Below are 14,455 nucleotides of genomic sequence, written 5' to 3' on the forward strand. Positions count from 1 at the left end.
TTATTCTGCTTACAATGCACGTTATAGTCTTTGTAGATGCCAAAAGCTCTTTGTGTTATGAGGATGAATGTGAATATCTAAACTAAAAATAACAGTGCCGACAGAAATTCTGATTGCCATTTTTCTCTTTTTTTTTTATTGTTGATTTTAAAGATTTACAAAATAATATTGTGAGAGGTAGAGGTAGACCTAGTAATGAGACAGCATAAGCACATATGAGGCAAAGGTAAACCGGCTTTCTTTAACACAAACTAAAAGGTATTTCTAGGCAAAATCGCAGAGCGGGAACAATTCCTGCTATAAATATAGTATTGTAACGCGCGCTGTTACGATTACTTTAATGTCTCACCCGTACTAATCTTGGTACCATATTTTTGAGATCTGCATTATCCTGGGACTAAATGACCTATTTTTTTAGATAAAAAAAAAAAAGAAGCCAAACTAAATGATGACTCAGTAGGTTAGCATAAATAAGACTTATCGTACATGTATAAATTAGGATTAAAAAAAAGTTTTTTTTCCCCACTTGCAGTTATTTTCAATCCATTACTTCTTCTTCTTTTCCTGAGTGGCATTAAACCATGAGTCTAACAGTTTCTTCATGTAATACAACTGCCAGGCATGCACTTGAACAGCGACCACCATGATGAGGTACATAACAGTCACTGCTGAGAAGCCAAAAATGAAGCGGTAGGCTTTGCCATGGCGGTAGAGCTGCTGTGCCACAGGAAACATCTCCATACCTCCATAAATAAGAGGTGCCACAGAGAACAGCCCCCCACTGATCATGGATATGACCAGGTAACTGATATTGTTCTTTGGGAGTGACAGGCTGCTGAGGAGCAGAGGGAGGATGCTGAGCAGGTAGGGATATTCCCATTGGTACGGCATGGACACGGTGTCATGTGGCAGCAGGTTGAAGTGGCTGACAGTCACTTGCGCAGCCACCAGCAGCCAGAGCAGAAGGTGGACCAAGTTTAGCTTCCGTACCTCTGACTTCAGGGGAGCACTGCAAAACAAGAAGCAGACGCTGGCATTACAGCATCAGAATCAGAAAGCTTTATTGTCACTGCATGTTCCGCACTCCTTTAAAAGAACTGTAAACATACATTTGCATGTACAATCCCACCGTCCCTCTATCTCTGCTCACACGCGCCTTCACATCGGCACACCCATTTCAATATTCCTGAGGAATAAAACTATGAGAGTAATCTAAGCTGCTTATGGTCAAACCATAATACCAAGTGACTTGTGACATAGTGGCCTATAGCAAATATAAAGTGGCTATGGCATTCGGTCAATGGTTACACTGACTGTTGTGAGGTCACCGGGGTGGATGGGCAGGGTAGAAACAGAATTCAGTTCAGCTCAGTGATGGCTATTGGGTAAAAACTGTTCCTAAATCTGGCAGTGCTTGTCTTTAGTGTCCTGTGCAGTTTTCCAGAGGGCAGCAGAGTGGTGAGGAGGATTGTGTGGTGTCTTTAACGATGTTAGAAGCCCTGCCGCGGCATCTGGACTGGTTGATGTTCTTCAGAGGGGGCAGGGGGAGGCCAGTGATACCCTGTGCAGTTTTTATCACCCTCTGGAGAGGGTGCTCTGTCAGCTGCTGAACAGTTCCAAAACCAGACAGTTTTGCAGTATATCAAAACGCTTTCTCCAGCAGCTTTTCAGACAGATGGGCCTTCCTTTGTGTTCAGAGGAAGTAAACTCTCTGTTGAGCCTTTTTTTTTTGCAGCACAGTTCAAAGACCATTTAAGATCCTCGCTGATGTTAACCTCCAGAAATGTAAAACTAGGCACCGTCTCCACCTCCTCTCAGTCTATTTCCAGTGGCCTGAGCTCCAGCTCCGTGTTGCCTGAAATCAATGACGATTTAATTGTTTATTTTATAATGTTCTTGGAGAGGTTGTTACGGGCACACCACTAAGACAGTTGAGATGAGCCCCATTTCCTGTCAAAGATAAAGATTACACCAGACAAAGATACTCGCCTCATCTGGTAATGCGGGACCACCCTCTCTCTGTGTTTGAAGTCACTTCCATTGGTACCGGCAGCTCTGAAGCCAACACGTGACGTCATGTTGAGAGAATCCTTCAAACAAACAAAACAAATGACCCGACACAACAAGGGCAGCAACGTTTTCTCATGAATTCATCAACTAATTGTTTAAAGAATGACGGTAAACAGTGACAACACGCATATCATAATTTTCCCTTAATAATTACGTCTTCAGTGTCTATGCAATTACTCAAAAAAAAAAAAACGTGGGAAATTCAAGATGTTTAATGAGCCATCACATCCAAACAGCTGGAACTGTGCAATGTTTGAGTTTTTCTTGCATGAGAAAGACCCAAACGATCAGTCATGAAAAAACTAATGACATTCAAGTTTCCTTTATCGGAAAAACTACTAGCTGAGCCTGCTTTTTGTTTAGGCATCACCACACCACATTCAGACTTATTTAAGCTGCCCATATACCAATATCAAACATGGACATGAGAGGCAAGAGTGACTAAACGATAAATCAAGCTAATGAATGACACTGAATATGCCTTCACAAACCAGAATATTTAAATCTAAAATTACCATTTTCTGGGATATGAGCTGGGCTATGATTTGAAGCAAGCTAGCGCATTAGCTGCTGCTACTAGCAAAATTCGTATTAGTATTTCCTTTGAACATATGGGTGAATGTATGTTTAGCTAGCGTCTTTTGTAGCATCAGCAACGACAATAAAGATTGAGACCAACTAGAATGAAGCTTACCGACAATGTCCACCGCTGCGTTTTTTCTTACGGCTGGCCAAGCTTGTCGTTGGAACAAGGATTAACAGAATAGGTGATAAATATTGCAAAACAGCTTTGCGCGTGCGCACAACACACCCGAACGTCCATCCGGCTGCAGCATCAGCATCTCTACTCTGCTCATGAAACAGACAGCTCACGGTTTGATCTGGAGCTGGGATATACTGTGTCAATTTCAAACTTTTGTTCTCATTTTGTGACTATGTTTTACTTTGCAAGAGTGAGACGACGCTGAAGTTGGCTTCCAATTCGCGAATTAAAGGGATGGGCATAAAGGGCCATTTCACTGCTTTTGTCTGATGCTTATCACATAGGTTTAGGTCCTGTATGAATACCACAATAGTTAAACTGCTCAAATCTGCATATCATTATTCTAAAGAGGCTGTAGATTCATTAATACATTATTTGGGATTTGTGAAAACTTTTTCGGATCAGTGAAAATGTAGAAAAGGGCCATTTCAATCCTTTTTTTCCGCATGCTGATCACCCTCGACTCGGTCCCGTATCAAAATCCCAATAGTTAGTCTACTCAAATCTGAACTAGTTAGTCTACCCAAATCCCAATTAAGGTATTAATAAATCTACAGCCTCTTTAGAATAATTTTGTCCAGATTTGAGCAGTCTAACTATTGTAATTTTCATACTGGACAAAGTCTAAGGTGATCAGAATGCCAAAAAAAGCAGTGAAATGGCCCTTTACTGCATTTTCACAAATCAGAAAATTATTTCGGAAGCTGTCAATCGGAAGCCAATTTCAGCGTAGTACATATGAGCCTGCTGTGGGCACCTGACTTACTAAGAGCTTGCTTCACATCCTTCTGTGATTTATTTGCCAGAATATAAATTAACATAAAATTTTGTTTTTTTGTATTTAGGAATGGGCTTTCTGCAGCAAAAGCCACCTTCTCTTGTGCGTTAGTAACTCAGTGAAATGTAACTGGAATAAAAAAAAAATGTATTATATTAACAAAATCCATTATTATGTCAGTTAATGCCTTTCTTCAGTTTTGCATGTATTGCCAAATACATTTTCAGTTAAATTCACACAAAGCAGTTGGCACACAAGTCTGTAGCTCACCTGGTAAATGGAGCTCTGTGGTCCTGGGTAGTTGATCACTTTGCTAACAGACGTTTTACACTGTTATCTGGTGATGGATTTGACTTTTGGCGAAATGTAAATTTGGAGCCCTTAAAAACAAGCCATTAATTCTGAAGCAGCCTCAGTGATGAAAACTGATTAACAAACTAGATGGTTTTCCATGCAATTCAAATGAGTTATTATCAAATATTGATAACAATGATAATCATTGTGGGGATGCTTTCAATTTGAACTGCCCAACTTTCCACAAGACGTGACTCTCAACTCAATTACAGCGAATGAAGTGAATGAAAAAAAAAGCAGCAATGTCCTGAATGTGACCTTTTCTTGCCTTATAATCTTGCCAGTGAAGCTGTTCTGCAGAGTAAAATGTCAGATAACCACTACTTGTGAGAGCCAAAGATTCTAACATTTCTTGATATTTAGCCCTCTTACACCCACGTGGCGTCGACTGGCTGTTGTTGAAGTTCAAGATAATGCCCAGGACATTTTTCTTTTAAATAAACAAATTTTATTTAGAAAAAAAACAGACAATGATAACAAACTTGACACATTAATACACAGATTATTTCGATTACGATGACAATATTAGCACCATGATTCTTCTCCTTTAAAGAAGAACTGTATGTTTTCATCATTGCATGTTGGAGTCCACTGACTGTATTACAGCAAAACTGATTAAATAAAGCATGTCAAGGTCACAGTGGAACTTGGTGTACTCATCTCACTTCTAAAGAAACAACATAATCCCACTGTTAAAGATTTCCATTTGAATGCACACATAACCCATTGCAGCTAAAACGGATAATGTACTCTACTTTGATTCATGTCCTAATTTAATTAATGTCTTACAGAACAATTATAGAACACTGAATGAATCTTAAATCGAAGCAGTAAGTGAAAAAGATTTAATTTAACAATTTGTTTTAAACATGTTTTTGAATTAAACTAGCCCCATACTGGGTTATTTGTTCAAAAAATGATGTGTGTTCTGGCAGCAGGATTAACTGAGACACAGCTTTTTCTGTGTGGAGTATTGGAACTTGTGCAGTTGTTCACATGCAAATGTATGTTAACATCCAAAGTGAGCGTTTGCATGTATCCACCGTGTTTTTAATTGCTGTATTGTGAAGATTTTCCGTTTGACTGTGCTGTAATGTTTAATCTAGTGTGTTAAGTGGTTTCAATAGTTCAGAACAAATTTGTATATTGTTTTGAAATACTGTAGGTTTTTTTTTTGTTGCACGAGATTGTTTACAGCTGTACACCCACAAAACCATCTGCAAACACTAAAACATAAAATTAACAATACATTCTCTTTCGATCTCACTAAAAAAGCTGTAGGCAGTCAGTGACATACTTGCACAGCTTGCTGATCCTATTTGACTTTTGAACATTGAAGCTTCAAAGTACACAAAGGTAAGCAAATGAACAGTCAACCACGTGTCACTGGTGCCCTTGATGTATGCAATTCCTTCATGCATCTTGTGATTTGGCCCTTTAGGAAGATAAAGAACTTTTCATTTTAGCTGATGTAACTCAAAGTCAATTAGGTTGCACCCATAGAGTTCATTCAGTCCGCTGAAAATTAGAATCAGATAAACTTTCCCCATGAGTCAGTCATTTGCTGGCTGCACAACAAGAAATGTGTTCACCTTAAAGGAACAAAACAAAACATGTACAAACTGCCGTGGCGCAAACATCATAATGATCTGCATTGTCTTTCTAAGGAGATAATTCTTTATACAATTGCTTTAATATGTAGAGACACAAAAGCTGTACTCATATAAGAATATGCATGCATAAATAAACAATAATTTCCTTCCAAAATAGTCTATGTAATCATGTTTTGCAAATCGTGTTTTTCTTTCACATTTCTGCTGCAAGAGTTAGCTGCCAATTATGAAGTTGTGCAGGAAATAAATGTGACACTGTTGCAACAGTGTAATAAACTTTGTACAGTTTGTTTTGCCATCTTACATATACTTCACATGCTCTCGTCACGTGTTTGTACATAGTAACACATTGCACTCTTAAGGGTTTCTTGCACCTTTGTGTATGAAAATACATCTAAAGCCATTTCTAGGTGTTCTTTGTGTACCGTTTGTGAATTCTCTTATACTTTTCAAAAGAAAAAAGATCTTAGTTCTCCCATTTATAAAAACGGCTACAAGCTTTTACAATATAAATCTTGTCACCTCATCTCTGTTGATGAGATCAACATTTTGTTTACATTAGATGATTGGTCAGTCTAAGATAATGTATGATCATATCTTATATTTTACAAAATAAGTTTTCTCTTCCTTCTCATTTAGGCCTCTCTCCCAGAAATTTGTGCTATTACATTGGATATAACAAGTACCCAGAAAAAGAGGAATGCACATACTGCCCAGCATAAAGTCCAGAGGCCTGATCTGAAGGCAACTGAATATACACTGTATCCCCAGACTGTAGAGGTAATACTGCACTCCCTGATGCTTGATCTAAGAAACCCTTTTTATATTCATCATATGTATACATCACTGGCTCATTGTTTCTCATCAAAGCCACCCACACATTAGCTCCTTTGCAATGAATGTGGTAGGCAAAGTAATAAATGCCAGGCATATCACAGGTGAAAATTCCAGTCTGGGGATCATAGTTTTGGCGACCATTGTACAAGAGCTTCTCAAATACAACTGGAGTGCCCACAGGTGGAAAAGGAGTTGTTGCCACAGCAGTAAATGCTGGCATTTCTAGCCCACTACTTGGGCCCATTATTTCTGCCCCATCGCTGCCATACTTTCCCTTCTTACCATAACTTCCAGCCTTAACACCATCTAGCCCTGGGCCCATTTCAGAGAGAACTCCAGCCATTTCCGGAGAGAAACCGGCTACCCCTGGTGGTCCTGGTGGACCAGGAGGACCAGGCTGACCAGGCTGTCCATGAGGTCCAGATGGGCCCTCTACTCCTCGGGGTCCTATTGGACCAGGTAGACCTGGATTACCATTAGATGCAATCCCTGGTTTACCAGGAGTACCATTATCTCCTTTAGGACCAGGAGGACCAGGGGGGCCATTTGGTCCTGCTGCACCATCCAGTCCTGGGATTCCTTTAGGACCTTGAGGTCCAACATCGCCAGGTATTCCACCTTGTCCTTTTGGACCATGAATCCCTGGGGGACCAGGCATGCCAGGTAGTCCTTTGTGGCCTTCATCTCCTTTGGGACCACTTGGTCCTGGTGAACCTCTTGGACCTGGCTCTCCACGGTCTCCTGGCAGACCATTCTTACCAGGTAGTCCTGGTTGACCTGGATCACCCTTGGCTCCATCAAGCCCTTTAGGTCCCCCATCTCCACAGTCTCCTTTAGGACCAGGTGCACCCATACCTCCTGGGGGTCCCATAGGACCTGGGAGACCAGGTGGACCATTCGGTCCAGGAGGTCCAAGCAAGCCAGGTAATCCACCATAACCTTTATCTCCTTTAGGTCCCGGAAGTCCGGGTGGCCCACCCATTCCTTTATCACCTTTTGGTCCTGGGAGTCCTGGTTTACCAAATCCAGGCAGTCCTGGCTTTCCTGGCAAGCCAGGTTGCCCTGGGTGGCCTTTTCCACCTGGCATACCTGGTTGTCCCGGCAGGCCATTTTGACCAGGCTTTCCTTGACCAGGTAGGCCTGGTGGACCAGACTGTCCACCTTCCCCAGCTGACCCAGGAGGTCCTGGTTCTCCTGGATGTCCTTTAACTCCTGGTGGTCCTTGTGGACCTGGTGCCCCATTCAACCCCGGTTTCCCAAAACCAGGCAAGCCTCTAGGACCAGCAGGTCCATGAGGCCCTGGGAGCCCTTTGTGGCCAGGTTGTCCTGGCAGACCCATCCCTTTGTCTCCTTTGGGTCCAGGTAATCCTGGTAGACCTGGCAGGCCCTTGTGACCTGGCTCTCCTTTGGGCCCTGGTTGGCCTGATAATCCCTGTACCCCTGGTTTACCTATTCCTGGAAGTCCAGGTGGTCCTGGGGGACCCTGAGGCCCTGTCTGACCAGCCGGCCCTTCGCCACCCCTTGGGCCCATTTCTCCTTGTGGTCCAGCTTCACCATTCCCTCCTGATTTTCCTGGCAACCCTGGCAAACCTGGTTTTCCTATTCCAGGTATTCCAGGTGGACCTGGAGGTCCTGGTCGGCCTGCTGGACCTGGCTGTCCATTCCCTGGAGGTCCAGGAGGTCCCGGAGGCCCCTCTGGTCCAGGTGGCCCAGCTGGACCTGGTTCTCCTTGGGGAATACCCTCTACACCTTGAGTGATTGTCTGACCTGTTAGGATTATATAGATATTAATGCAGAAATGATGTATTTGGAAATACAGGAATTAACTTTTAGTTATGAAATTACCAAATGAACCAGGTCCACATGAAGAAATAAAGTTAGGTGTAGTAAATGAACCCAACCAATAGCTTTAACTATGCACTGTAGAATGCTCTAACTAACAATTTAATGTATTTTTATTAAGGATAAGAAACTATTGTGCCATCGTCACGAACAATGACAAGCTGTGGGCCAATTTGTGAAATTGTGTGGCAACCATCACCTCATCTCGAACTAAAAGAAGACAAAGGAGAAAATTGTTGATTTTAGAAAGACCAGGAATAAGCCGAACACTATTCCATCCTGGGAAAGGAGGTGGAGGATTTCGAGGACATTAGATATGTGGGTGTTTACCTGGATAACAGGTTGGACTGGAAAGACAACACAGAGCAGGGAGAGAGATGATCTTATTTCTTGAGGAGGCTTTGATCCGCTAATGTCCTTGAATGTCTGTGGCAAAGTTGCAATATGTACAGCTAATGATTTTAAAAACAAAACTGAGCAAATTGAAAAAAGAGGACTGGCTCTCTGGTGGGCCAGCTCTGGGAGCAGTTTGGCTGATTGTGCAAAGAAAAATGCTGTACAAATCCATCAACATACACATATACTCTACATTGTACACATTCCAAACAGTAAACTGGTGAGACATGAGAAGGTCTTCTCCAGCAATACTAGAACAATGACTACAGGAACAGGGTTCAGGTTATTTCTTCCCACTGCAATAGCACAATGACTAACGACAATGACTTTAAGCTCTAGCTACATTTTTTGTACTTAAAATGTTCTCATCTTTTCTTTTGGTCAACTAAATCTACCACAACAATTTATATTCCCCTTTATTAGAATCCATGATGTATCATTCAATTAAATTTTTGGCAATCATTTTGGCACATGCTTGGCCGTGTCCAAGGTCTCAATTCTTGGATTTGTGAAGATTTGTGGTATTTGTTTGAAAATAATAAATTTCTTACCTTTGTCTTGGCCACCATTAAAGTTGCCCCCTTTACGAGTGTTTTCATTGCCTTTTAGCATGGGCATCTGGGGGAGCTCCTTTCTATAGTGGGGATACTGCATATAGGGCACGTCTTTGCCATGGTACTGTTGCTGAGGAAAGCCTCCCTTTCCCATTCCCATGTGCTGGATGTGCTGCATTTGCTGGTATGGTTGAGGATGTTGTTTGTGTCCATAATAGGCTCCACCACTTGCATATGTAAGGACTACAAGCTGTAGCAGAGTTAGGAGGAGGGGGGCAGGGAGGGAAGACATGGCCAAAGCCTGTATGGGAAGGAGATAAGGCAAAATATCAAAGAAAAGCTGTATCTCTTTCTCTGTCTTGTTTCAATGCGGGCTAACACTTGAGCAGTACTTTCAGTATCACTTAGCTGTGCCAGGTGAACAGCTCTGTTTACACTGTGAAGTAAATCGAGTCATACTCTGTCTGTTCTGAGAGGTCACACTCTGTCTCCCTCTGCTGGATATTCATTGAAACCTCACAATGGAGCTGTAAAGTGGTTTTACACAGCTGCACTGACATTCTATCACAGAAGACATCGGAAGACAACATCTTTTACATTTATCTGAGTTTTATTACATTTAACATGTCCATTCTCAGAGCTATCAAATATTTCAATTGTATTTAATTTTGGACTTACCTTGATGTACTTTAATACATGATGGTATATTCTAACATACAAAAATGTTCCAAATATGGCATAAAAGGAGGTTTATATCAATATGTGATTATTATTAAGTGAGCGATTTATAATATTAGTCTGGTGTTGATTTATAGATGTTTTAACATGGAATGTTGATTAATTTCAACTTGAATGTTCACACTTACAAAAACTGTCCACAAGAGGGAACGACACAGAACTTATTTTTTCTTCGATCATTTTTCTATCAATATATCCAAAGTCATTATTAGTGCATCAAGTAATTTTATTATCAACTTCACATTAAAAGCCCAAATGTTTTGGGGACACAAACCTCAGCATAGAGCGTGATAGAAAGAGGAGTGACTGTCTGGCATACTGTTAGATTGTGGGTCAAACATTGACCCGTTTTTAGAACATTTTTAGGAGATGTCGGGGCTTTGGTAGATTTTTATGAATTTCTTTCCTTTAGGTATTTGTTTGCAAAAGTGCGTCTAAATATTTTAACCTGAGATCATCTTTATGCTTCACTTCACACCTTCTCACTTAGTCCTGGCTCGTAGATGACGTTCATTATTTCAGTCGTTGGCAAACTTATACTGTTGAGAGTGTCGTTCATTTTAAAGAAATGTGTGCTTTTTGCCAGTGCTAAGTTATTAAATATTACTAATTATCTGGAGTATTAGAAATGTTCTCAAGTTAACCATGCATTTTGATTATCTATGTAGTTAGTCTTTGTCAGACTGTGTTTTCATCAATGAAACACTATTGGGTCTTCTGTTGCCAAAACTTTTACTGATACCTTCCATTTCTTCCTGTTAGCCTGCATGTACTAATAAGTCAGCACTGTCGTACATAGTGTCCATTTGATGTGCTTAGGAACCTTTACGCAGCCTCACACATTTTATTAATCCATTTCTTCCTACCACCTCTAAGTAAAGTCTTAAGACTCATACTATTGACAAGGACATTGACAAGGATATTGAAATAAATCGCAACTTCTAACCAGCAGGTAGAAATAGCTCCGGTTCTTGTTAAAAAAGTTATTGGCATTCCTCTGTACACTTTGGCATGTCTGGCCTCTGTCGCTGTGGAAACTAGGTGGATTTCCTTCAAAGACCAGCTCTCATTGGAAGAGACAGTGGCACAGCCATGTCAAAATTACCAGATGCCTGAGAAAAGGTCAAAGGGTGGAAAGGATCCAAATTGCTGCTAATGGATGGAACACTGAGTATGTAATTTGGGATGTGAATTATTATCATCTACAGATGATCTGTCAATAACAAAAGAGCACATCTGAACTTGGTTGACTGGGATGGAAATGATGCCATTAGGATAGACCAAATATATGTTAAGTGGAGGAGCAGCTAAGAGGCTCATTAATGTTTAGTCATCTTCTTGTTCCTTAACTAACACCTGACAGCTGAAAACGTAGTGTTTTAATGACAGAGGGTTGTAAGATTTAAGATGTGTAGAACTAGTCCGAACTTTGCAGCTCAACTGCAACTCCTTTTGGTCAAAAACGTGATTATCGGACGAAGAATTTGAATGCAGGCCATAAAGAACGATTCCCTTCCCAAAGAACACACGTTTTGTTCAAAGGTTTATTCAAGGCTGTGTTTATCTTGTATCTCTGAGAGGCGCTTGTATTTGTCTGGACACTGATTTATAGGACAGCTTGATTTATTTTTTTGCATCATTGCTGATGATTCTTCTATTGTTTTGGAATTCACCATTATCCAGAAAAGATCAGGATGCTCTTATTGATATGAACTGATATGAAAAAGGGACAGGCACACAAGCGAGATAAAAGACTTACACTTGTAAAAAGAAAAATTAAAGTTAAGTGTGCACGCATATGTTACAATCCTCTCGTCACTCATCATGTTCATTCAGGCAATTTTAAATCTCCAACATCATTAACATTTTTACAGTTTTACGGCCCTTTAGGCACGTCCCAGGTCAATTTTGGTATGTGTTTTCTGTGTATGCACAAATGTTTGTGTGCACAAGTGTTGGAAATATTCTGACAAAACTTGCAGCTGCTGGTCAGTGTGTCCATACTACAAGGGTCTGTTCGGTGTCACGTGGCAACACTGAAGCATTGTCGTAGCGACAGCAGAGTGATTGAAACACCTCCTGTCTTTACCTTGTGTGTTTTTCTCCAACACATTGCTCTCCATAAGTGTTGCCTCCCTGGTGGCTTATTCATACATGAGGGCCAGTTTTTGACTCCAGCGTAAACATTAACTTGCAATTTCTATTTTTTTCGGATTGTTATTCATGAAAACAGAATAACAGATGGCTGGCTTCTAACAAAGTTACTATAAAGAAGTCTATTACAATGATTTAAGTTATGCTCAGCTGCTTTTCTCGTCTCTCTGGATCCATACAGAAGGCAGTTACATTTAAATGTGGTACAGTTGTGGGGAGTAACAATTGCTTGAGTTGTCAACTGTTACTCGCATTTGTCGGATTTTCAGGCGAATGTTTTACGCACTTGCTTAAACCATTTTGACTCTTTCAACTCGTCGTTATTTATGCATTGCTTTTCAAGCACAAGTGCAACAGAATGACACAAAACTCTCAATCATGACTCCCGGCCGAGCTTTCATTTGCAACTAAACAGGAAGAACCAAAATGTTTCACATTTTCATTCCGTGTAAAATGAAAATAAAAACGGAACTCAGTAACTTGCAAGTCTCATAAAACAATTTTTCATTCACAATAGAATGCAGAAAAACAAATCAAATGTTGTTTTTTGCCAGCAACAACATTCACAACATTTAGTGCAAGTGCACATCCTTTGCCAATAATAGATCACAACTGAACTCATTTATAGTTTCCATTCCAAAACAAGTTTTCAGCTGTCGAAATGGATATTTGATATACCACAAGACTTAACACAAGCAAAATTTGCCATGAGAATGTAACGTAGCGAGGGCAGTCTTACTCATACTGGTTTAGAAGGCAAGGGTTTAATTGGTAACAAACCTTTGAAACAGTGCAACACTGCAGTGTGGGACATGATGGTGCTAGCAGCCAGAAACAAGATTTATTTGATATTAAACCAGAATCTCTCTCTCTTTTTTCTTTTTTTTTAATTTTCCAAACATTTTAAGATATGTACATAAACACTGGGACACGATGCTCTTACCTCTAACCATATATAACATACCTACCATACCTGAAAAAATACTTTTAAAATGTATAATTCTTCTGACCAAGACAAGCAGCAGCTCAGATAGTCGATCGTCACATTGTTTACAGGTCAAAACAAGAGCAGCAATTAGTCAACTATACATCTAGATGTGTTCAACTCCAAATATTTTGAAATGGAGTTTTTGTCTACATTATTTGCGATCATTTATATAGTCTAATAACAGCCTGTGTCTTCTATAAAAGAGTTTATGGTCATTCTGGGGGCGTTTGTGAGCTTTAGCACTGTAATAATTTAGAGCTACTTTCTTCAAACTGTTTTTTTTTCTCATTGCACTAGGATGCTTTCACTTAGTTCCCAACCTTTGATAATGAATTACAGACATTAAGACTGCAGTCAGTCAGTCACAGATGTTCTGTGCAGCTATATTACACCCAGTAACACGCAAATATTAGCATGCTAACATACTCAGAATGAAAGTGTTAGCCTAACATGTGTTTTTACATTCACATGCTCCTCAAGTCATATTTCTCAAGTTGGGAAATGAAGCTGATATACTACCATATAGTAGTTGTTCTATGATTAAATGTCATACTTTGCTGACAAAGGGACGATCCAGCTATCAATTTATGTCACTAGATGGCATAGTTGTAGCATTTAGTGGGATTTAACCTGAACTGCTATGAAACACATAATGACCATACTAAAATGAATTGCATTATATGATAAAAAAAAAAAAAAAACAGTTCACTATGGAAATGCTTTCAGCAACATTCAGACATTATTTCAAAATTAGAAGTTTAAGAGGGAAACCCACTACTTAACCTTGTAACTTGAAGAGCGATAAATCACCAGGAAACGTGTTTCATTAATTAATTGGGACTGCGGGTTGTATAGCTGGGGATAATCCTTAACCTCAACAATAAATCCCTCCTCGTGTATAAAAATGTTTGATATGAGAGTGCTGCAATTAAAGCAGGTAATAAAAACTAGTGAAACACCATAGAAGATAAGCTGCAACTGATAGATTCAGACCTTCACTTTTACTCCATCTTCTAAATATACATCTACAACTACCGAAATGTTCAACTTTCTTAGCTTCTGACACCCTATGGGAATGCTGTTAACATCTGGCAGCCAATTTAGCTAGAGGAGCTAAGGCTATGGATGCCATTAGATTTTTTTTCATTTAGTCATGAACCAAATTGACTTTGGTACACAATCATGAAGAAGGGTTAAAAGAAGACTGAAGTTTTACAACTGGTCTCAAATGTGAGTAAATGTAATTGTAGACTATCCACTCACCCGTTTAAAAACATAGACATTAATATTGGGACTTCAAAATCATTAGGATTCATCCAATGGTGATTCTGAACATCGTAAAATCCATTCAATTGTAACTGAGATTTT

The 14,455-nt window shown here is 40.0% G+C and overlaps 2 protein-coding genes across 3 annotated transcripts; both read right to left on the reverse strand.

The window, feature by feature from the left end:
* Positions 1–121: 121 nt before the first annotated feature.
* jagn1a (jagunal homolog 1a) lies at positions 122–2,874 on the reverse strand. The gene is made up of 3 exons (XM_075478652.1): positions 2,765–2,874; positions 1,990–2,090; positions 122–1,009 (listed from the first exon to the last, which is right to left on the reverse strand). Exons 2-3 carry the CDS (start codon positions 2,076–2,078, stop codon positions 547–549), a joined length of 552 nt encoding a protein of 183 aa, XP_075334767.1. The 5' UTR covers positions 2,079–2,090; positions 2,765–2,874; the 3' UTR covers positions 122–546.
* Positions 2,875–6,227: 3,353 nt separating this feature from the next.
* col8a1a (collagen, type VIII, alpha 1a) lies at positions 6,228–9,499 on the reverse strand. Of its 2 annotated transcripts, none has more exons than XM_075478654.1 (2): positions 9,241–9,499; positions 6,228–8,182 (listed from the first exon to the last, which is right to left on the reverse strand). In XM_075478654.1, exons 1-2 carry the CDS (start codon positions 9,497–9,499, stop codon positions 6,243–6,245), a joined length of 2,199 nt encoding a protein of 732 aa, XP_075334769.1. In that variant the 3' UTR covers positions 6,228–6,242. The 2 variants fall into 2 exon arrangements, with proteins under 2 accessions (XP_075334769.1, XP_075334768.1); XM_075478653.1 differs by having other exon boundaries at positions 9,205–9,499.
* Positions 9,500–14,455: the final 4,956 nt, after the last annotated feature.

Source organism: Odontesthes bonariensis, chromosome 12, assembly GCF_027942865.1.
Source record: "Odontesthes bonariensis isolate fOdoBon6 chromosome 12, fOdoBon6.hap1, whole genome shotgun sequence".
Lineage (NCBI taxonomy): Eukaryota > Metazoa > Chordata > Actinopteri > Atheriniformes > Atherinopsidae > Odontesthes > Odontesthes bonariensis.